This window comes from Artibeus jamaicensis, unplaced genomic scaffold (assembly GCF_021234435.1).
Source record: "Artibeus jamaicensis isolate MK-2021 breed Jamaican fruit bat unplaced genomic scaffold, CSHL_Jam_final scaffold_660, whole genome shotgun sequence".
Classification (NCBI taxonomy): domain Eukaryota; kingdom Metazoa; phylum Chordata; class Mammalia; order Chiroptera; family Phyllostomidae; genus Artibeus; species Artibeus jamaicensis.
The window spans coordinates 1,806,195-1,830,588 of record NW_026522052.1 but is presented as its reverse complement, the minus strand read 5'-3'; the positions used below and the strand labels follow the sequence as shown (position 1 = coordinate 1,830,588).

At 48.5% G+C, this 24,394-nt stretch overlaps 1 protein-coding gene across 2 annotated transcripts; it reads right to left on the bottom strand.

Annotated features, from left to right (window-relative positions):
• Positions 1-503: 503 nt before the first annotated feature.
• SCN3B (sodium voltage-gated channel beta subunit 3) lies at positions 504-23,999 on the bottom strand. 2 transcript variants are annotated; one of them, XM_053659410.1, is made up of 6 exons: positions 23,161-23,999; positions 16,335-16,498; positions 13,924-14,149; positions 10,015-10,153; positions 2,837-2,917; positions 504-2,477 (listed from the first exon to the last, which is right to left on the bottom strand). In XM_053659410.1, exons 1-5 carry the CDS (start codon positions 23,213-23,215, stop codon positions 2,854-2,856), a joined length of 648 nt encoding a protein of 215 aa, XP_053515385.1. In that variant the 5' UTR covers positions 23,216-23,999; the 3' UTR covers positions 504-2,477; positions 2,837-2,853. The 2 variants fall into 2 exon arrangements, with proteins under 2 accessions (XP_053515385.1, XP_053515386.1); XM_053659411.1 differs by lacking the exon at positions 2,837-2,917.
• Between the last annotated feature and the right edge of the window lie 395 nt (positions 24,000-24,394).

Below are 24,394 nucleotides of genomic sequence, written 5' to 3'. Positions count from 1 at the left end.
GGGAGAATCTGAAGTAGGCTGGTGATCACAGTACCTTGCAGATTTGTAGTCAAGATCAAGTCTCCCAGGAAGTTTAATTCAGGAGAAATAGTGACATGCACACCAACTAGAACACTAAAATCAAAATGAGATGGACTCTAAAAGCACATTTGTAGAATCTGCCAGGAAGCAAAGTGATAGAGAAGCAGTTGAGTGGTATTTGGGGTGAAATGAGATGCTGAATATCTCAGGACATCAAGAGAGGCAAAGATACGATGCAAGTTCAACAATGAGAAGAAAGGAAGTGACTATGATCTAAGAGGAAAGAGAAGTGGGCTGGGAGTGCGAAGGCCTGGATTCCAGCCCTCCAGTTGCCAACTGCATGACTTTAGGGTGTGATAAAGCTCCTTGCCTCTGTTTCTTCGTTTATAACAGGACTATCAGTAATATGTACCTCACAGGGCTGGTTGTGGGGAAGAAATAAGATACTTGAAATGAAAATGCTTTGTAAACCACATAGTTCTAATAGAAGTATTAAGGATGAAAAGAGTTGAGAAATTAGAAAAATGAAAATAGGGAAGATTACTTATAAATAATGAATTTTTTTTAATGATAGGTATCATTCAGCTTTATTAAAAGCACCCGGGAAACAGTTGAGGATTTTTTTTCTAGAGAAAAGAAAGCAGTTGTGCCTATTTCTTGAGTACAAGGTAGATGCATGTCCACTGGGACCAAGAGGAAAGTGTTGTAAGTAAGGAATTTGCTTCTGCCACCAGCTCTGTTGTCAACCTGCCCTGGGACCAGGAAGACCTCCGTCAGTCAGGCCTATCTTCCCAACCACAGAGTTAGAAACCTCTGTCTGCTGTCCCCTAAGAGATTCTTTGGGAAACTACCAAGGAGAAGGGCCTTGAATTAGAGTATTCTCTTCAAGATGTGAACAAGGGCATATTTTAAGTACTTCTCCAGGGATGGAAGAGATGAAAAAATGAGTTTTTCAGATGAGGCCCAAAGCCAGTGGAGTATGGTGTTCCCCCATAAATTCCTCCTGATCTAAGGGACTTCTCCTTCATCAAATCCCAGTCCCCTTCATATATTTCCCAAAGCACCCTCCCCATCTCATCACTAAGTCCTGAAGCATGTTACCCTTGGCCCAATCAGTCAACCAAAATGAAACAGGAGATTTTGACTAAAATTTATCTAGTGTTCATCTGCTCTCCCCAAATCTAGTAAAAACAAACCTTGGACATTATGGGTTCACAGGTGAACTATTTCAAAGCTACCTAGCCCATCCCTCCCTGATTACTTCGTTCATTTGCTTATCATCCCCGTTTCATAAATATCATTCCAAGATGCTTTCTTCCGCAGGATGTTCCAGCCTCACAAATCCCTTTGCTGAGGAAGTTCTTCAAGTCTACTTCATGTCTTTCTCTCTGCCTTTTCAGCCAACCTCTAGCTACCAGACTCAGAGTTAACCTCAGCCAGGCAATCCACTCAATGTATGCTTGTGGAAGAGGCATGGCCATAGCCAATCTTAATTTCAAAGTCTTCAAAATCAAAATTACCCATCTTGGGAAGTTTAACCTGGGCAACACCTAAGGTTTGTATCTGCTCTAGTTTATCCTCTGAAGTCCAGTTGAGCTCTGAGCCTTAGCTGACTCCTGTGACATGAGTAATAATCCCCACAAGATTCTGCGAGGAAGAATTTAGGAATTTCAGTTCCAGTGCCCTCCGGAAGACAACGCTTCCCAGCCATCTCAAGGGCTGTGTTCACTTTGGGTGGGGGAGGATACATACATACCAGTAGGATCATGAATGTGTTGTGTGACTTTCAAAAGCCACTTAAACTGCTGAATCCCTCCTGAGTCTCTTGTCCTTGGCTTCTTGAAGGACTGAGACTTACCCAGGCCTTAGAGACATAGTGGTTCTAACCCTGAAGTACCAAGCTCCAGAGAACATTTTAGCCTATACTGAACAGACTTTCTATCAGTAGAGAACCTAGAAAAGCATGTTTTGCTCTGATACTCTACTAGGGTTTTCAAAGCCTTGGAAAAAAACTGACGTCAAAACATTCCACTTCATGACGCTCCTTTGGTTTAACCTAATCACTCCTGCTTCCTTCCACTAAGAAGATCCATTCACTTGCAGCAGCAGAGAATGAGCCGGTTCCAGACAGCAACAGACAGAGGAGCGTGTCGCCTCTAGCACTCGTGCAAAGTCATTTGGAGCACAGGGGAGAAGTCTGCGGGGCATGGATGCTGCTTGCTCAAAAGCTAAGATGAGCAGAGGTTGAGTCTGTAGAAATGTTGGTTCCTCCATTCTGGCAAAGTCCTCAGGTGTGTCGAGGTCAGATGCAGTTAGGGGGTCAGTGGTGAGTGGACGTGTGATGTGTAAACTAAAGGGTGAATGCACGAAGGGAAGCAGTGTGGCCTCTGCAGTGCCTCCTGAGGCTGTGGACATCACCACACCTGGGGTGTCCAGTCCCTCAGGGCTCCAGTCACCTGTCAATGATAAAACAACTCACTGAGAACTTCCAGTCCAGCCCAGCCGAGCCGAAGACTCTGACCAAATCCACGATCCTTACAAAGGGCAGGGGGGATTACTATGCCTTTATCACTACGGGTAAGGAGTTGAAGTTGCCCCAACACTCAGGCCAAAGCAATTCACCTTCTGAAGGCTTGACAACACACAGAGCTTGCAATTTGGCATCAACTTAAAGAAGGGTCCTGAGGCTGGGGACTTGGGTAGGGTAGAAATTAATCTAAGGGGCTAAATTTAAAGTCACTTGATAATGGGTGACTTGTCACTTGCACAACCTGCCATCCTCATCCATCTTCCCGTCCCCTTTCCTGTACATCACCTCGAGTCACACCCCTTCTATTCCTCTACTGGCACCACAGAGTTCTCTTTGTTCTCTGATGGGATGGCAAGGTAGTCAGACCTGCGGGAGGACAAATGGGGAAGAGAATCAGTACCTTGTACCCAGAGGTGGGGGCGCAAGGAAAGGGAAGGAGCAAGGGCACAGGAGCTAGGATGTCTACGGGACAGCTCTGCATTTCCTTCCGGCTGGGTTTCCCAACAGGAAACTAGGGCGGCTCTTTCAGGGGACTGGAATAATAGGAGTTTTTTGTTCGTGTGTTTATTTGTGTTTTACTTCCACCAGCAGTCTGCTCATTTATCCACATTGTTCTCAGGACTTAGTATTGCTAGATTAAAGTGTTGGCCTACCTAATAGGTGAAATTATATTTTATAGTTGCCTTAATGCTCACTTTCTTGATTACTGGTGAAGTTGAACATTTTTTTTTATAAGTTTACAGGCTATTTTGGTTTCTACTTCTATAATTTTTTCATTTGCTTTACTAATTTTTCTTCTTAGCCTTTTTCTCCTTGATTGCATATCTTGAAAATATCTTCTTCCAGTCTGTTTATCTCTAAACTATGCTTAGGGATCTTATAATGAAAACTTAATTTTGATGTATAGGGATTGGCATAAGTAGGTTCATAGTTGTGAGTATGTAAAACACAATTCTTGCATTATTATTAATTATTGTATTATTATTATTTACCTACTCTTGCCCACCCTTGTGTATAGTATAATCACAATTATGGTTTTTCCTCTTTTGCTTTGTTTTTGAAGAAGTCCTCTTGATTCCAAGAAGATAAAGATATTCTCTTATATTCCCTTAATAGAACTTTTAGGTTGTGCATTTTAGTTTAAGTCCACTCACAATGCATTCTGGGTGGTGTGAGAGAGGGTGGGTGTAATTTCTTTTCCATGTGGGTAGGTAATTGTCCCCATAGCAATGATCAGACAGTTCATCCTTCCTTCAGTGACCGCACTGCCGTGTCTGCCACACACTGGTGTTTATACACGTATTAACGTATTTGAGGGCTCTCTGTTTTGTTCTGTTTACCTGTGTCGTATGCCTGCATCTGTATCACAGACTCCTTACTCTGATGGTGCTATAAGGAAATCTTCACATCCAACAGGAAAAAGTCCTACCAGCCACTTCCTCCAAACTTCCTGTTCTTTCTTTGAAATCAGCAAACTATGGCCCATGGGCTAAGAATGGTTGTTACTTGTTTAAAAGGTTGCAAGCAAAAAAGCAAAACCAAAGAATAATATGCAAGAGACTCTGTGTAGCCTAAAATATCTGGCTGCCCCTTGGTTTGGACTAATTTTGGCCTTTTGGCCTTCCACGTGACTTTTATTATCAGCTTATCTAGTTCCTCAAACCATTCAATAAATATTTTGATTGGAATTTAATTAAAATTTCAGATTAATTTTGGGGCGAACTGCTATGTTTGTAACAGTAACGTTTTATTCTTCATTCCTTTTTTAATTCCTTGGGTAAAACTTTGTAATTTTATCCTTAAAGGTCTTGCACATTTTTATCAAATTTATCCCCAGGTTCTGGAGAGTATTTACTGCTATTATAATCGAACACCTGGCTGGTGTGGCTCAGTGGATTGAGTGTATGTCTGAGAACCAAAGGGTCGCTGGTTCGATTTCCAGTCAGGGCACACGCCTGTGTTGCAGGCTGGGTCCCCATTTGGGGGCGCACAAGGGGCAACCACACATTGATGTTTCTCTCCCTCTCTTTCTCATTCCCTTCCCCTTTCTCTAAAAAATTAATAAATAAAAATAGTAAAAAAGGAATGCATTAAAAAATAGTCGAGCAAATTTTAATGCTTTAAATATGTCAATGCTTTTTTAAACTTTTCTGGCTGGAATACGGGTGTTTTTATATTTTTTAAAATTTTTCAAAGTTTTATTTATTTATTTTTAGAGAGAGGGGAAAGGGGGGAGAAAGAGAGGGAGGGAAACATCAATGTGTGGTTGCCTCTCACACACCCCCTCACTGGGGACCTGGCTCACAACCCAGGCATGTGCCCTGATTGGGTATTGAACCAGTGACCATTTGGTTTGCAGCCCTCGCTCAGTCCACTGAGCTACACCAACCAGGGCCCTATATTTTTATGTATATCAACAAACTTGTGGAATGTTCTTACTAGTTCTAATAGTTTGCCGACTCTATATTCCCTTAGATTTTTTATGTTGGGAATCATGGTATGAATAATGATAATTTTGTTTGTTTCTTTCCAATTCCTACTCTTTTTTTTTAGTCCACAGCCTAGGATCTCCAATATTGAAGAGAGCAGGGAGAGAGCGTATCCTTGACATGTTCTTGATATTATAGGCAGTTCTTCTGAAGCTGTAACCCACAGATGATACTTACTGTAGGTTAGCTTGGCAGCTGCCATTTACTGGCTGAAAGACGCTGTGCAGGTCTAGATTTCTGTGTGTTTGCCCTGCTCAGAATGTGCTGTGCTTCCTAAGTCTGAAGAGTCCTGCCTTGCCTTAGCCACAGGTCAGCGTAGTGCTTCTCCTTTCCCCCTGTTCTGTTTTAATGGATTTTTCTCCCTTTTTTCTTCATGTTTCTTTGTAATATTTTGTCTTTTTATACCTCTAGTCTTCCTTCTGTGTAACACCTTTACATTTATTTTCTGGTTATCAGTATCTGGTGAGCCAAGCCATTGTGTCTTAAATTTTATTGACTGTATATACAAGTACATGTAAATACAGTTTTGGGCACTTCCTGCCAGACCTGGAGGCCCAAGGCCTCACTGCTCTCCAGGCTGCTCCACCTTTTCCTTACTGCTTCCTGACGCCGAGCTCTTACCGACCACCCTCTATGCTCTGTCACTGTGGAGAGACAGATACTGGCCTCTCAGACCCTAGGGACTTTTTGTGCAAATAAAGAATTTTCTGTTTTTAAGGCTGAGGATTGCAGACCACTTGGTAGATAAGAGCAGGTGAGGTAGAAAAGCCCCAGGGCTGGGTGTGATTTAGGAGGAAGACAGAGCAAGGCCAAGTCTGACTACTTTCCTGTGCCGATGAGTCACTGCCATCAATCGCTATCCATGAAAATCAACTGCTTTAAATCCCCTGGAGGGGCCGTGTGAAGCCAGGAGAACCTGGAGAGGAGATGGACCATGCCCCAGTTCATGGTGACCTTGGCAATGTCACTTGCCCTCACTTAACTCCAGTTTCTTTTTCTTTTTTTAAAAAAAAATTTTATTTAGCCCTTGGTGGTGTGGCTCAGGTGACTGAGTGCGGGGCTGCGAACCAGAAGATCATGGTTCGATTCCCAGTCAGGGCACATGCATGGGTTGCAGGCCAGTTCCCAGTGGGGGGATGCATGACAGGCAACCATACATTGATGTTTCTCTCTCTCTCTCTCCTTCCCTTCCCCTCTAAAGATGAATAAATAAAATCTTTTTGAAAAAGATTTTATTTATTTACTTTTTAAAGAAAGGGAGAGAGGAGAGGGAGAGAAGCATCAATGCATAGTTGCCTCTCGAGTGCCCCTGACTGGGGATCTGCCCTTCAACCCAGGTATGTGCCCTGACTAGGAATTGAACCTACAGCCCTTTGGTTCTTGGCGCTCAATTCACTGAGCCACACCGGCAAGATCTTCTCTTCTTATTCTTAATTCTTCTCCTTCTTTTTCCCAGCATTTAATGTTGTCACCATTTATTTTAATTTTATTTCTTTTTATTTCCATTCCCCCACCACCATCCCCTTTGGCAAAAATACATATCTATGTATATCTATAGATCTTTTGTTTTGTTTATTCATTTGTTTTTTTTTATATTCCACATATATAATAAGTGAAATCATATGGCATTTGACTTAATCAGTCTGACTTATTTCACTTAATGTAATACTCTCTAGGCCCATCCATATTGTCACAAATGGCAAGATTTAGTTGTTTTTTATTGCTGACTATATTCCATTATATATGATATAATTTCTTTATCCATTCATCTGTAGATGGTCATCCAGGCTGCTTCCATACCTTGGCTATTACTAGTAATGCTGCAATGAACATAGGGTGCATATATCTTTGAGTCAGTGGGTTTTGGGGGGTTGTTTTTTATAAATACCCAGAAGTGGAATTACTGGTTTGGATGGCACCTGTAATTTTTAATTTTTTGGAGACTCTCTGTTGTGGCTGCTGTGATTTACAATTGCAACAGTACATGAGGGATCCCTTTCCTCCACATCCTCACCAGCACTTGTTGTTTCTTGATATATTAATGATGGCCATTCTGACAGGTGAGAGGTGATGTCTCACTGTGGTTTTAATTTGCATCTCTCTGACAATTAGTGATGTTGAGCATCTTTTCATATGTCTATGGACCATCTGTATGTCCTCTTTGGAGAGGTGTCTATCCATGTCCTTTGCTCATTTTTAAATTGAGTAGTTTCTTTTTTTGATGTTAAGTTGTGTGTGTTCTTTATATATAGAGTGGGGCAAAAGTAGGTGTACAGTTGTGAGTATGGAAAAACAGAGTTTATTCTTGCATTATTATTTATTAATGATTCTATTATTTTCCAGTCCAACAACTTTAAACCTATGTTTGCCCCATCCTGTATGTTGGATGTCAACCCCTTATTGGGTGTATCATTGGTGAATATCTTCTCTCATTCAGCTCTGCTCGGTTCTTTATTATACTTTCTAACTCTTTGTTGAAGTTCTCTCTAAATTCTTCTAGTTCACACTCAAGTTTCTTTTAATTCTTTATCAGGCAAATTATCTCTGATTTTCTTATGGTTTCTTTCTGGAAATTTCTCCTTTCTTCATTTGAGAGATATGCTTCTGTCTCATCATTTTGTTTGGCTTTCTGTTTATATGAATCATACAAAATTTCTCTCTCCACACCTTGAAAAAGCAGCCTCCATGTAGGCTGTACGTGCCAGGAAGCTCTGCCAGGCTGGCTGGGGCCCATCGGGTGCTTAAGGTGTCCAGGTGGGGAGGCCGGGCACACATAATGTTGTCTTGTTGATTCTAGTTGCTCCCTCAGGGCCCAAGTGGGCTTCAGTGATGGGTGCCTGTATGCACTGCAGCAACCTTGCAGGTAGGCCAGAACACCTGGATAGAGCCCCACAAACCCTCTGCAGAGGTGGGGGGAGTAAACCATGGCACTCAGGGGCACCTGGCCCTGGAGCACTCCCGCAGTGTCCAAGCTCCTGCGTCTCCCTGCATTCTCTATACAAGTTCTCTCTCGTTTGTTTCGCAGCGAGTGGCTTTGTGTGTGCCCGGTGGAGCCAGGTTGAGCTCCCACAGACTGGAGTGGCTCCCCAAAGGGAGGCCCGGTGCTTGTGGGGAAGCCCTGTTGTTCCACTTGCTCCCAGAAATGGAGGGGCTCTTGCGGGTGGGCCACAGAACTCCTACCTGCCCAAAGGAAGTGGAGGGGTGTGTAGACAATGGCGCTCATTCCCTGCTCCTTTGGCCCAGAAAGTCCCCACAGGGCTCCCTCCCATTCCCAACATGCCCTGCTGGGTCTCTTTCTTTTGTTTGTTGTTCAGAAGCCTCGATTCAGCCCTCAGTTGTCTCCCAGGAGTAATCGGTGCCAAGGGAGGGGCAGGTTCAGTACAGTTTTCCCTACAGGGCCTTCTGGCACCTCCCACCTGTATCCTCCATTTCCAGTGTTTTTTTAATTTCTATTCAAATCTGCCTGTTTTCTTAGCAACTTACTCTATTCTTATTTCTTAGCAACCAAAAGAAGGAGACTTTGGTTCCTTCTTTTATTGCTTCAGCTCTTTTAAACAAACTTTCTATATTCTATTAGGTCCTTCTTGTGCCTGAAGTTTCTCAGGTTTAATCCTGCCTCGTGCTCATGTTGCATGGTTTCCTGCTCTGTCTTTTAGTTTGGATCTGACTGTGAAATCAGACTTGATGTTGCTTAGTCCTGTTCAACCTCAGGCCAGGGTGGACCCTGCAGAACGGTTCTTCACTTGCTTCTACGTGGCTATCACTGGCTGGGGACTCTTTTTTTAAAGTGATTGAATTTCTCAGCTTTGAGGTTCCTGGATCATCTTGGTCGTCTAAATTTAAATCCCAAACATTGTGAGAGCAGGCTTGTGGTTACTAATTCTCAATAATCTTTTTTTTCCTACCTGGACTTAGGCCAAGATACGTAAGTTGCTTTGGTTTCTCTCTGGGTCGGTGGACTGATTGTTTTCTGATCTGTCCTTGCTGTGAGCCCTCGCTCTCTGAGGATTGCCAGATCTCCTGAGGGCCCCAGCCGGAGCTCTGTTTCCTGTGCAGGCCTGACTGTAGGCACTTTCAGCCCAAGCCTGAGGACTGCCTGTCCACATGTGGGCCCTTCCTGTCCAAGCACTAAAATCCAAGCCCCCCTGTCACCAGAGGTGACAGCCTCCCCCAGCAGAGCAATTCTTTCTATCCCCGTATCTGGTCAGCTGTCATATTTTTCTTCATTGAGATCACAGATATCATGCAAATTATGCTTTATTTTATCCAATATCTCTAGGTGGCAGTAGCGTGTGGGGGTTTAGGTTATTACCTCAGCAAAGTTGCTAGTTGCTAGTAAATCTTTGAGGGTTCTTTTCTGTCTTTCCTCTCCCCCAGTATCAGGCCAGCATGGCCTCCTAACCCCTCAGACACCATTACTGCCCACACAGGCCCACTCCTCAGTGACGAAGGCCTTGACAGAACTGGCTGAGGTGTCGTCTGCACACTGGGGAATGAGACCCCTCTCCTCCTGGGAGCCGCCAAGGTCTGGGGGAAGAACCTGTCGTTCGGAGCAGTGCAGGCGGCCTGAGAGCATGGTCATCAGGAACGGGGAGGCTAAGGCTCAAATCCCTCTCATCACCTGTGCGGCCTCTGTGAGCCCCTTGCCCTCGAGAAGTCTGCTCCAGTATCTGTGTAACGGTCATAACAGTGCTCATTTCATGGGGATTGGTGGCAGCTGATGAGCTTGACATTAGTGGTTAAGGATGCAGGCCAAGAGCTTGCAGGCTTGAATTCAAACCTTGCTCTCCCTCTTACACTGGCCTTGGGCAAACCCTCCCAGGCTTGGTTTTCTCACCTGTAAAATGAATATGTTGATGCTGACACCTCAGAGGTTGTTGTGAGGCAAGTAGATGATTGTGTAAATTGCTTAGCCTGTGAGAGCAAGCACGCGAAAGGCGCTCCCCATTGTTATCCTGACGCCTTTGGACTTACGCATTCTCTTGAGCTGCCTCCTCAGCCTTTGAGACCTTCCGGTAGCAGTAGACCATCTCGATGAGCAGCCACAGGGTGAGGAAGACCAGCAGGATGTACATCATGATCTCTGAGACGACGGAGGTGAAGTCCTCTCCAGCTGCAAGAGGGGAAGGAGGCTCAGAATGTGTGTGTCCAGTACACCCAGGGCTGTCACTGAGGTCAGAGTTACGTGGAGCCTGTTTGGAGTGTGGCGTCAACCAGCACTGGGTCTAAAAAACCTCAAGAGGATGTCAAAGGAATTTCATGCCCTCTGACTATCCTGTCTGCTGGCTTTCCTATCGACTTTCATCAGGAGTTTGAAGGGAGGGGTGAGCGAGAGTGATGGGGGTGGAAAAAGTTGCAAAGCAGTGGAAGGAATCCTAGAATCAAGAGAGAGATGTAGAGTGAGGCCCCAGTTTTGCTGCTTACTATTCAGAGGTCCGTGAAGAGTCATCTTCTTTATTTGAGACTCAAGTTTCTTAATTTACAAGGTGACGGTAATAATTTACACTGTTACATTACCTAATGGATTGAACACTATTTTGTGAAGTTTAAATGTCTACACAGATGTAAGGAATATGTCTCACTCAGTTCAACCTGGTGTGTCACCTGAGCTCAGGGTGAGTGGCATCTCTAGGAAGACAGTGATGGACATGTGGCCCATGCAGTCAGCCCACCCCGTGACATGGATGTGCTCCCTACCAGTCCGGATTGGAAACTCGGGCCTCTCCAGCTCGTAAACCCGAACAGAAGAGTACTGGAGGGTTCCTTGTGGGAGCCAGATCGCTCTCGAAGTTCTGCCTGTGAAGCACAGGTCTGAGCCCACGGTTCACTGTTTAAAACCTTCAGTGTTCCGTCCCTTCCTCAGACCAAAGCCCCGTCTCTACTTACACAGCTTGCAAGGCCATGCGCCATCCAGCCTTTCTCTTCCAATTACCATTCAGGTGCCCACCGAAACTTCTCTTCCCGTACACACTGCCGTCTCTTGGAATCTGTGGACATTTCTTCTTCCTCTCTCCTCTTCCTAGACTGCATCTCACATCCCACTGCTACCTCCACCCCAGCATCCCCTCCTGCTTTTTGGTCTCCTGATCACTCTCGTGGACTCCGTGGAAGCTCCCGCTGTTGGGAAACCTTCCTTGGCGCCCCTCGCAGTTGTTCACACCCGTCCTCGGTACCTCGCGCATCCGTCCACTATAACACTTCTCGGGCTGTATGGTGATGTGTTGGTCTCTCTTCTCTAGAGACTGCAGGCTTCCTGAGGACATCTCATTTTGGAACTATCGGCATGTTGTCTAATCCCAGAACATTCAAAATATTCCATAAGTGTTTGTTGAATGAATATAAATATTGCTCTTTTTTGTTTCATGACCAGTGAAAATGACAATTAAAACATGATGCATGGCAAATGTCCCGACACATACTCCTTCCTCGTGGGAAGGAGGGCTGCAGCCGTGCCTCCCCCTGCCAGCTCCCACCTGCCAATTAGACTCCTGGTCCTTGGCGTTCATATAGCCCAGGTCACCGGCAACACTGCTCTTTAAAAGCACAGGCAGCCGGTCATGACCTCTAGCTCCAGGGCCCTCCAGGTTTCCTAACTGGAGCCAGAGGCCGTCGATGCAGCCCGAGGCCCAGGAGGCCCAGCAGAATGCAGCAGACACCAGTGTCTTCTCACAGGCCCTCAGTAGCCAGGTGGTGGTGTGCTCAGCCAGAAGCACACTCGCTCTTTGTAAATGCAGGATCCCAGTGGTAGTGCCACAGGAAGCTGTCCTTAGTATGTTCAGTAACCTTTAGGTGCAGGGGCCTCAGATTTCAGTTTCACAGTTAAGAGGTGGAAACCTGGAGCAGGACGAGGCCAGCTTGAACAGAGAGCACCGGGAAGACTGTCAGGGCACAGGCAGGAGGACAGGGTGAAGCTCTGAGAGCTGGGAGAGAGCAGTGAGGGTCAGCATGGGGTCGGAGGGCTGCCCGGGGGTCACAGAAAAAAAAAGGGAGGCGAGTACAAGTGTCAGGAGCTAGGGCGGCAATGGCAGGCATGGATGCAGTGGAGACAGCTAGCCTGATAGGTGAGGGATCTGGATTGCTTCTGGTGCCGATTCACCTCCTGTCCTTCAGTGAAGCCCCTCTTCCAGGGCTCCGTTCTCCCAGCTGCATCTGCGCGGCACCCTGCAATCAGCTAAGGAGTCATTTCAACTTGCCTTCGCCAGATGCACCCCAACCTCTAAGACTGGCGTAGAGAGAAAGCCCTGGATTCGGTGGGGGGTCATGCTTCCTCCCAGCCCAAACATCCCAGGAGGCACTGTGGCTGATAGCAAACTTGTTTTCCTTCTATTTTTACTCGAGCCTTGCTCTGGTGCCTGCTGTGCGCTGGCTCAGCTTTGCCATACTTTCCATTGGCTGCTCAAGGGTCTCTGGAGGCAAACTCCTGAGAGCAGGAGGTGGAGACAGGCCCCTCCCTAGTGTCTGGCAGTCATCAGCCAGGAGTTCCTGATGGTGACAATAGAGGGCGCCAGGCGCCCTTCCCTGGGGAGGATTGGTGTGTAAACAGAAGAGGATATTGGAACTTGAGAACAGAAAAATGCCTTAGAGAGCTTGCAGTCCAGCCTCTTCATTTTACCCAAGAGAAGATGGGGGCGGGGAGGCGGGTGGGTAGTGACTCCTCACATCTAGATTCCAGTGACCTGGGAGTCCTTCTGCACTTTCCGAATCCACCTACTTTGTGTTTTAGTCATGTTGCCTAAATCATGACTTCTGTCATTCACATCCAAGCTTGCTGCATGAATTTTATCACAAAGCATGATGAAAACTGAATGTGCGGCCCGGAAGCTGGTGTTCCGGGGACCCCTTTCCTCGGAAGAGGCCTGTCTTTAATTTGACCTCTTCTTTCTTTCACACCCCACACCTTTTGCCTGCTCACCACACTGCGTCCTGAGGTTCGCAGTAATGCTGAGAACGTGCTGGAAATAGATGGAGAGACTAAGTGAAAGGGAATCGGCTAACGGATGATGCACTTACTGCGGCTCTGACATGTGAAAGGCACGTTTGCGAGGGGCTTGGAGCCCCGTGGAGAGCAGAGCAAAACCAGTGCATGGGGGCCTCTGGACAGGGGTCACAACAGAGCGTGGGGGTCGGGTTGGCAAAAGGACTTCCCACTGTAACCAGGACCTTCCTGGCGGAAAGCTGAAGATTTCAAATGACAAACTGGAGAGCCGTCCATGTTTCTCCTTCTCCCAGCGGAGAATGGGGTTATGTATGAGAGACGCCATGATGGGAGCGATGGGAGCGGGGCTGCCAGTGCGATGGCGGTCACTGCGGAGAGACTGCTGACACAAGCTGCCAGCCTCTGGCTGGAGCGGGGTTCTCCCAGCGCAGCCCCCGCGGCGGCAGCACCCCCGCAGCCTGGTAGACACCACACTCTTGGGCTTCACTCTCGGAGTCAGAAAGGCTGGGTTGCGGACGTCCGGTGGGGACGTTGAGGCTCACTGAAGTTGGAGCACTGCTGGTTCGGGGGTACATGTACACACCTCACGCGTGGGAGGGCGCATTTGTCTGAGCCCACTGAGTCAGGCCAGAGAAGATGCCAGGGCTGACTTGGCAGCTTCAGGCTTCGTGGAGGCTGTCCTCTGTCTGTAGGGATGCGAGTCAGGACACTGGGACAAGGTCATTTGTCATCTGCTCCATGACCAGGCCTTTCTGCTTTGAGAAAAGGCTGCTTGGGCAGCCTGCATCCTGGCCACTAAAGGGAGACCAGTCAATGGCGACATTTTTTTAAATCCCCACTCCAAAATACACCTGTACTACTCTACAAGGGTCTCGTCCATGTGGAACCCCACTGCCCGCCCTCCCGCGGGAGCAAGGGACCCTGGAGACCCCGTGCCCCAGCCTCACCCTCCTCGGTGACCCGGAGGGGGATTAGCCGTGTGGTCTTCACAAAGGGGCGATGACCCTCAAACTCAAACTCCCGGGACACGTTGCAGGTGTAGAGACCCGAGTCATTCAGTGTGACATTGAGCACAGTGATGGACACGTCCTGCAAGTCCTTGCTTCCGTTCCACTGCAGGCGCCCTAGGAAGGGGCTCTCCACCTCCTGGTGGCCGTTCCGATACTCGTAGATCTGGAGGGAGATAAGCAGAGGGTAAGGCCCCAAGGGAAGACAGGGGGAGGAGAGCAGAGCTGGGGCGAGGCCAGGGGAGAGAAGCATGCCCGTGCAGCACAGGAGGAAAGGGGACGATGTCCCAAGGATTCCAGAATGTGGCAGGAGGGTGAGGGCTCTCGGAGGGAGGGGGCAAGAGCAGAGCCAGGCAAACCAGTGTCAGGACATAAGGTCAAAGCAAGGAGAGAGAGCACAGGAGGTGAGAGAAGCATACAGGAGACCAGGGCAGGGAGGGGGGGAGGTGGACTGAGAGAGACAAATGAGGCAGGCTCATTAGTCATGAGGACATCTGAGAGCCCTGGCCTCGAGCTTGACAATCTGAGCTAGACCCGTCTGAGAGGATGGGGTGGTCTGGGCCAGGCCACAGAGGGGTGTCTAGGGTGCTAACGTGTCCTGGGGAAGCAGAGAGCTCCGGTTGGTAGGCACACATCAGGGTTTTTGCTTTGGGCTGAATTGGAAGTACAACGCGGTCTCTAAAATTCCTTTCTCAAACACTTCCACCTTCCGACACACCTCTTTTCTATACAGCTGTGCTGTCCATTCTAGTGTCCACCTGCCACATGTGGCTACTTATATTAACTTTTAGATTACTAGAAGATTAATAAAATTTAAAGTTCGATTTCTCAGTTGCACTATGCACATTTTAAGTGCTTCATAGCCACGAGCGGCTAGGGGCTACCGGACAGCGGGAATATGGAACATCACCATCATCACAAAATTTCTATTAGCATTTCTGTTGGCAGCACCATTTTAAATGTTTCCCTTCCTCCTTGGGAGCCTCTTTCTCCTCAGCTTGGGCTGGCCTGGAAGCAGAGCAGGCAGCTGGACCATGGCCAGGCCTGAGTCCCAGGGGCGCCTTTGCATCTGGCCAAGACATCCAGGTTCCTGAAGCCTGGGTGCCGGCCTCAGTCACGGCCAACCCTGAGCCAAGCACTGGGAGGTCTGCCTGTCCCACTTTTGGTGACTTATTGGCGCAAACCTACATCAGGTGGCACATACAGCCTAGTGGCAGCTACGACTTGTACTTGGAGAAATCTAGGCAAAAGCATGTGAACACCAGCTTCACATGCTGCTGTTTTTGTGAAAAGCGTTGTGGAGGGGGCTTGCCTCCAGGAATGTGGGAAAGCCCATGATTCCTGGAAACAACTCTATCATGTAGCTGTGGGTTATAGCCCCGTTTTAGAGATGAGTAAACTGAGTCACAGAGAGGTTAAACGATTTGTCCAAGGACATCCAAAGCTAACAGTTGTGCACGCAGGCAGCCTGGCTCCACAGACAGTAGAAGTGTGAATAATGGTCGTCCCCAGGGTGGTAGTCCACGTTTATCACAACTGTTTTGGCACTGGCCCCAACCAGTCACAATTGACATTGGCCAGCACAGGAGCAGAGTCTGGGAGGCTCCCTGCTTTCATTCCCAGGTCATGGCGAGGTTTGGGAGCCCCCAGTGGGAAGGGTTGGGGGGGCGCCTGGGCAGTGTGGCACAGGCAGCACCCACCACAACTATGTAAACATTTCACCCGCCAACGTGGCTGCAATGCATGTACCGGCCGATAACCAGCCTTGGCCATCCCTGTAGTTCTTGCTTCACTGGGGTGGGGAGTTAAGTGAGCTAACCTGTGCGCTCTTATATAATGATGCTTAGTGCCACGGGGGGAGCAAGCAAGAGGACAAGGAGCAGAGAGGCAGAAGCAGGCTCATCAGTCATGAGGACATCTGAAAGCCCTGGCCTTGGACTTGACATTCAGAGCTCGTCCCCTCAGAGGGTTCATGGGCAGTCTGGCCCAGGCCACAGCATCCAATTTTTCTACTAGTTTAATCCATCTACTAAGTGTAGAAGATTAAAGGAAAACCCTCAAAGTGCCTAGTCAAGTGCCTGACACACAGTAGGCTTTGAGTATGATTTGTCTCTTTCTACCTCTCCTGGTGTGCCCAGGACTGTGACCAGGAGCAGCAGGCTGGGCGTCCTTTCTCAGAGGCTGGGGTGAGCAAAGGCTGCTGGCTGCCGGCTCTCTGCCCAGGGGCTGCCCCTGCTTCGAGGAGAAAGGACTGGCGTTTGTCGGATCATCAGTTCCTAGCCTCTCGGGAACCCCGTCCGCAACACAGAGGTCAGAGTCAACACAGAGGTCAGGGTAGCAGTGAGACATACCAGGAAGTCTTTGCCGCCCTCGGGCCTGTAGAACCACTCCACCACCGTGGTGGCCTCCACCTCCTCCCGCTTCATGCAGGAGATGCAGCGCAGCTTCATGGGGTTGCCCTGGACAGCCTCGGTCTCCGAGGGCACCTCCACACACACGGGGAAGCACACACTGGCTGCAGAGAGGCCGGGCGGCAGGGAAGGGACGCCGGGCGGGAGGCATTGGAGAACAAGAGGGAGAGAAGGGACAGAGGAGGAAGGATGGTGAGATACTCTTGAAATTATCACGCACAGGGGTGTATACTTGTCCCTCTGCTCCGAGTGTGCAAGCTCACATCAGGCAGTGAGGGGGATCAAGGAGGCCCAGGGGTTGTCTCCCAGGAAGCAGTGGGCATGAGACATGGTGCACACTGAGCCCTGCCCGAGAAGGCAAGGCGTCCGATCTGGGTGGAAGACAGGGCTGTAGCCATCCTTCCGCTGACCAGCCACGCACCCGTTATCCAGCCAGCACCACTGACTGCATCTGCTCTGTGCCTGGCTGGTGCTCGGCTGATACAGAGAGGAGAAAACACTAGCCGTGCCTTATAGACAGCTGTGATCCAGGAGGGGACACATCCTCCTAAGTGTCCCTGAACCAGGCCCTGGTGAGAGACAGACTAGTGGCTGCTTGTCCCAGAGGAGGGGAAGTGATTTCTGCTGAGGCTGGGGAGAGAGAAAGAAGGATGCTGGGACCTGAGGTGGAAAGGACTCATGTTGTGCAGACCACTGCATGTGCTTCGCAGTGTGAGGGGTCAAGTGTTTCAAAGCCATGGAGAGGCGTGATTATATGTATGTGTTAAGAAAAGTGTGGGTAACTCTTATGCATGGTGGCAGATGGGGCAGCAAGGAGGACAGTGGTGAGCTGACTGGCCACGAGGCTGGAGAACAGCTTTAAGCAGAAGTAGAGAGAGACAAATTTAAACACTTGGAGCACTTGGGGACACTCACATACCATGTAGAGGTCTGGACTCACACTTTCTGCCTCTAGAAATGCATAGCCCAAAGGAAGAGGCCAGTACATGAGACTGCGGATCCAGAGCGAGTCCACGATGGGCTGTGGCTGGCAGCAAGGCCAGTGCACACGTGGCTGAGTGAGCAGGTGAAATGTGAGAAAGAACGGAAAGCCGTGCCTCTGCCCTGTGCAGAGCACATCAGACCTTCAGGACCAGTCTAGGGTGTCCGCCATTACAAAAGTGGGTGGTCAGCGAGGGCATGCCCCGAGGGCAGCAGGGCGGACAGGGTCTGGGGTCCCTGTCTGGTGAGGAGCAGGTGGGAGGACGTGGGGTACTCAGCCTCGACCCAGAACTTACTTGTCTTCAAGCGTTCGAAGGCTCCTCTGTGGAAGGTAAAATAGATTCTGTCCAAATGTTACAAGAAATTAAGTTTAGCTCAATTTAAAAAAAAAGAATTTTCTGGAGCTGAAGCTGTTCACCAATGAATGCGAAAAGACTATTTGGTAAGAGAGTTTGCACTTCATTGCATAGAAGATTCGCAAGTGAAGGGAGCACCAAGGGTTCCTGTATCAAGACCTCCGAGGCCCCATCTGATGCTACCTTCTCATGAATTCGTAATAAAGACAGAGCCCCTGAAACTGTCAAACAACACACATCCTTCACATCTGAAGACCAGTCCTCCGTAAATAGGTAGTCTGCTCCTCTACTGGCGGACACTTGTTTCTGAAAGCAGCGGAAAGCATCCTGACCACTGTGGCTTAGTTGGGTGTCGTCCTGCAACGTTAAGGATCATAGGTTCAATTCCTGGTCAGGGCATAAGCCTAGGCTGTGGGTTTGGTCCCCGGTCACAGTATGTGCAAGAGGCGCATGTGAGAGGTGCCTGCAAGAGGCAGCCAACCAATGTTTCTCTCTCACATCAATATTTCTCTCCTACTCTTCCCCTCTAAGTAAGTAAATAAATAAATGAAATTAAAAACAGAGGAAAGCTTTATTTAGAGCTTAAAATGAGACTGATCAATTAACTTTGAATAAAAAATGAAATATCACATTTCACTGACTAAGAAGGCAACATGTTTCACTTTTAAACACAGAGTCTATAAACTAGTGGCCCTAACGGAAAGTCTAAAACAGTCGGTAAGAGGCTCTCCTGCTTCATGTGTGGGTCATCTCTTCAATGGGCACAAGTCTCGGGAGAACTGGTCTGTGATGAGCTAGAAGCCTTGATTACAGTCCTGGTTTAAAAAAAAAAGAAAGAAAGAAAAAGGAGGTGTGGTGTATTCATAAGTTTGGGAGTGGATAGAGATGTAAAGAGTGTGTGCTCATATTTAGTGAGATGTGGTAAACATAAGTTAGTTCGATTATGATGTCTTGAAAAGCAGAATAGAAAAACGTCTTAAGGATTGTCTGGTCGGAACTACAGAGGCAAGATAAAGATGGTATTTAGCAACTGAAGGACTGGGTTTGAAAATAATATTTATCTAATAGATTTGTCATGAGAATTCTATGGAATAATTGATACCAGTGTGCTTTATACCAGTATCACTCGTTAGTGTTGCTTTACCCTTCATTAATTTGGCTACTACTCAGCAGGTATATTGAGTGCTTACTGTGTGCCAGCATTGAAAATACAGCAGGGAACGGCACTGAAGCCATCTCTGCTCTCACGGAGCCGACATTAGAGTGGAGACAGGGAGAGAATAAGCAACTCTGAATTGTAGTTAAGTGCTGTGAGATGAAACAAAACAGGACAGAGGAGACAGAGAGTTCACAAGATCATTGGAGACCACCTCACTGAGACCACCTCACTGCGAAGGGCAGAGCAAGCAGGTGCTGAGGGCAAGAAACAAAGGAACAAGGTATGTGACTACCTGTGTGAAGGTTTGCCAAACAGTGGACAGATCAGCTCAGAGGCCTAGGTGAGGGTGTGTTTGTGGAAAACAAAGAGCACAGTGAAGTGCAGGGAACAAGGTGAGACTAGAAGGAGACAAGACAGGAAACACGAGCCAGGGCCAGATCATGGCAGCGCTTGCAGAACATGGTTAGAACTTAGGATTTTGCTTGGAGTCACAGGGCGAGACTAGAGGGCTCTGAGTGGAAGAATGACTGATCTGATCTACAGAAAATTGCATGATACGACTGCTATGTTGAGAATAAACTAAAGAGGCAAGGAAGTGAGGGCAAGAGCAAAAGTAACAGTTAAGAGGCTGGTATAGAGATCAGCCTGAGAGACGTTCAACAGTCTTGCTTGGATGAAGGTGGTAGTGGAGCTGCTGGGGTTTGAAAAGGAACAATCTGCTGTATTAATATCCTTGAGTAGGTGAGAGGTGATGTGCTCTTGTGGAAAAGATGAGTTGGCCCTAAACAGGTGCACAGTTAGTTCATTTGAAGTTAAAGGAGGAAGGCAGAACATGGGCAGCTGGGGCAGAGAACATGGCCTGGTGGCCCCACTTTTCCCTGTGTTGCCCCTGAGGGAGCAATTATCCCAGCTTCCTTCAGAGAGCAAGCCCTGCCGACCCCTGCTCTCTGCAGGTTGGCACCTCAGAGGCTCCCCTCACGAAGCCCTGGGCAGTATTCTGCAAAGCGGCCTTGAGGTCCTCTTGCCCTGTTTGCCTGTTCTTTGCACTGTGACCGGCTGCCCCTTCCATCAAGAGGTGAGTCTGGTTCTCCAGCCCATGAGTCTCCAGGACACCCTGCTTCTCTTTCTTCGAACTCCTCTAGGTGTCCAAGAAAAGACTGTGCATGGTGCAATGTGGGAGTGGTGGGTGTTCCCCCCACATTGCTCACTATAAATAACAAGTTCCTGGAATAATCTGGATGAATCACTTGACCTTTGGTCTCCTTTTCAATTTCCATAGCATTAAACAATAAGGAAACCTATGAGGAGGAAGGCTGACATATCTATGATGATTGCATTTAACTGAGGAATAGCATCCATCTATTATGAGGTAGATAGTAATGTATATTGAAGGAATTCCTCTAACACCCCCAAATCTTTCTCTTCTCTGGGCACTGCTATATTGCCCCTCCTGAGCTTGCTCTAGAATGCTTCCCATTTGCACTAAGATCATAAATGCTTTGATTAGAATATAAATACTTCCTAAAAGGAGTAACAAATAAAGTTACTTGCAGACATTAATACCCTGTAATGACTTGGTTTGTCAGATTAGGTAGTCACTTAGCAGAGCCTTGAAAGAACAAGATGCAAGGTGGGTTACTGTGGGTTGCAAGGAAAATACTTCCTGTCGGCGGACATCTGGGACAGTAGGCCAAGAGAGGCAGGAGAGGCAGAGTAGAGAAGGAACAAGAAGCTGAAGAATGAGTGAGGCCCTAGAAAAGGCAATGGCATAGGGAAGGGAAGAAAGGGTGGTTCAGAAAAGAAATTAGAGGGTAGATGAACACCTGGCAATTTTGCATAGCAGCAATGTGTCGGTGAGAAGTGCTAAAACAAGCACTGGAAGACTCAAATCAGGACACAGGACTTCTCTAGCAAGTCTTTTTCCCTTTCTGAGCTCATGTTCTCATCTCTGAATTAGAAATAACACTACTTCTCCTGACTACTCCATAGGGTTGATATGGGGACCAAAAAAAGTAATGGCTGGAAAAGTAATGGTGTTTTGTAAATTATAAAGCCCCAGACAAGTGCAGGGTTGTTTCTTTTATTGTTATTGTTATTGTTATTATTTATTAAAAGAAATAAGGGAAGTTTTTTTCAATATATGCAGACAGTAGAAGAATGGAAAAGATTCTTTGTATTCATATTTGCATCATACGAAAAATCAGGGTGGGCAAGGAAACTCTAAGGTAAGTACTTTCCAATACTGAAATTACATGCAAATGAAACAAAATTTCATGTGTGAAGCCAGGCCCTTTCTCTTACATTTAATGACCAGGTTTCTTGGACTGTCCCTATTTTGCTTCTACATCTTTCCTGTTTGTTGAACCAATGTTCAGATTACAAATAAGCTGAGAATGAGCAACATGGGTGAAATGTGCAACTTCTTCTACAGGTGTTTTTTTTGGGGGGAGAGCAAGTGTAGGAAGGGGAATGAGCACTCTGCCGATTTTAGTAATATTCCGTAAATAGTTCCGTACCATTCAGTGTGGAGCTGAAAAGGATGTGAGATATCATCAGCACCAACTTCCAAACTTGACACATGAGGAACCAAATTCTCTAAGGTTTCACATAGCAAGGCAGTGGCAGAGCTGAGACTCCAATCTAAACTTTGCAAGCAAGTCCTTGTCAAAAGCTCTTTGGTCTGTGGAATGTTTTCCCATCCACTAGAATTCAGGCAGAGACCCTAAAATTCAGATTATAATCTGGGAAGAAAGGCCTTATAGAATCTCAGCCCAACCCTGCTGTACCTCTTCCTCTCCCATGTCCCCAGTCTTAGCTTCCCCTGAGAAAATACCAGCCTCAAGTCTCTAAGGCAGCTGAGATCAGCGTCTGCTTCATCTCCAGGTCCAGCTTCTTCTACCGGGGATAGATGTGGCGAGTCTGTCCTTGGGACCAGCATTTCTCCCCCACCCCCATTCTTCCCAGATGGTCTTATCAGGCATTTTGTTCGACAGGAAGCTTGCTTTTGCATGTCTGGTCACATGCAACATCCAGATAATGCTGGCAGAGTTAGTCTTAGAAGCTTAGTAAAGTGATGCTAAGGCAAAGAGGAAGGTTCCATGAGCATGGGACAGTGGGTTTCATGACAACGATGGGGGTGTAACTCCACATGCTTAGTTTCAATAGGGCTGATGGGCACAATCACTTCTAATTTTACTGGTTATTAATTTGTAGTATGGAGGAAGGTAACTCCGATCATGTACAAGCCATATATCAACTGAAAAGCACCTATTTTTCCCCTGAGGATCTAAGTAGAGACACCAAGATGGACCCAGAATTACACAACTACCTACACACAGACATCCACACACACCCCGCTATATCCTCTCACGTCCAGTCAGATATCCATACTAACATGCTCAGACACACACTGGCACACATACTGAGCCACTGAGGGATACACTGATACACAGTAAAGCATTCTTTCAACTACATATTCAGCTATTATCACGTAGCCTCATTAACTACCCCTGCCCAGGCAGGCACCCCACTCCATACCCATGTCTGATACCACTCTGCTTAACCCCTATTGCCACAGCTGCAGGGCTCCCTTAGGCTCGCTTACTTGGAGGGAGGAAGTCGCCTCAGTCCCTCACAGCAGACAAGCAAGAGTGTATTCATCTTCCGAGGCAGCAACCCAGCTCCCCAAACACCAAAACACCTTAGCTCCCATGTTTGCAGGGCGGGGAGACAGTGAAGAAAGATGCAATCTTAGATGCTAATTTACTTCACACAAGCAGCAAATGACTGAAACCAGTTTTCCGCCCATTCCTTAAGATTAAGCTGATGGGTCAATAGCTACAGCATTCTAAGTCTCAAAATCCATGCCTCCAGGTATTTTTAATATATAGAAATTCACTTGAAGATTCCATAATATTTCCTAAATCACTCCTCACTGAGAAACACAACCGAAATGCTTTGTGACCACGTTCTCTTTTAGGGGGGATACTTTGGAATAACCAGCAAACGGGAGGAGGGGTGCAAGAATCAAGCACCCAAGGCGGTTCAGGGGTAGAGCAACGGTGCAGGGGTGTCGGGAGGCGTTTGCCAGTCTCCGCATCCCAGCTCCCGGGGAACGCCATGCAGCTCCACGTCTGGCAGGCACCACAGAAGGCCGCCAGCCCGGGACCTTCTTTGTCACAGCGACCTCACTAAGTGTTCTCAGCGTTAGCATTATTATTGCTATCAGGGTAGCGGTGAGCACCGCGCACGGCGGGGCGCCGTTCCTTACCCCAGAAGGCGAGCACGAAGGAAGCCAGGGGAAACAATCTGTTGAAGGCAGGCATCTTCTTAGGCGGGTGGCCTCCCGGGCTAAGCAGAAAGATTCCCTCAGTCGAGAACTGTGCCCTCTAAGCTGCTTTCGAGGAAACCCTTCGGGACGAACTGCCCCAAGGGGCGACTTTCTGGCTGGAAGGAGGGCCCACACCGGTGCTCGGGGAGGCCCTGCGGGCTGTCGAGTGGGCCGCGCTTTCCGCTGGAAGCTGCCCTAGCAGGCCGCCTGGATCCGCGGTCGAGAAGCAGCGCCCGCGCGCTCCGTGCGAGCGCGCCGCGGGCTCCGGGCTCAGCACCGCGGACAGCACCTTCCCCGCCCACCCCCGAACTTCAAATCCCGGGAGCACTGCGGCTTCTCGGCGTCGCACCTCGGTGAAGGCTCACTCTGCACGGCTGGTTCTAGGCGGTCCGGCTGTCGGAGGGGACCATGTTGATCCACCCCTCACCTCCTGTTGGAACAGCTGTTCAGCTGCGCTCGGACCAGGATCCACCAAGAGGCGGGAGCGCCGGCTTCATCCACCCTGACCCGCTGCTCTAGCTGGGCGTGCCCCGCCACCCGAAGCCACCAGGGCCGTCGGAGCTACAAAATTCGGTCCCTTCGGTGCCGCCTACACCCGCCCTTGGCTCCCCTGGGAGGCCTGGAAGGACCAGGAAGACGGTGGCTGTTCCTGTCTCGCCGGCGATCAGAGATGGGATGGGGTCGAAAGGAGGGTGGCCCCTTCCCCGGGGCTCGCCCCTGGATCTTGCACGGACCCGACCCTGGGTCGTGGGTGACCAGCTACCCTTCCCCAGGAGCCCCTGACCGTGTGTGGTCAGTTGGTCTTGACATGCGCAGGCAACGCTCCACTCCCACCGGCACCCTAGGCCCACCCACTGGTGCACACACTCCCCACCCCCAAGCAGGCGTGCCCCTCCCGGGGCCGAGCCCTGCGCTGTGCGCGGGGCGGAGCTCGGAGCAGTGCAAACGCCTCCAGCCTGGGCGATTTCCCTGCGGGCAGTCTGTCTCTAGGCCTCCCTTTCGGATCTCCGCACCTCTTTCCACATCTCTCCCCACGCGGGCACCTCCTCCCACAGCTCACACCTTCTGGGCAACCCCACTCGTGCTCCCACGCAGACATTCGCCTGCCTCTCCGGGAAGGGGAGGAACAAATATTTTTCAGGCAATTACGTCATCTGCAATGCACAGGGTTCCT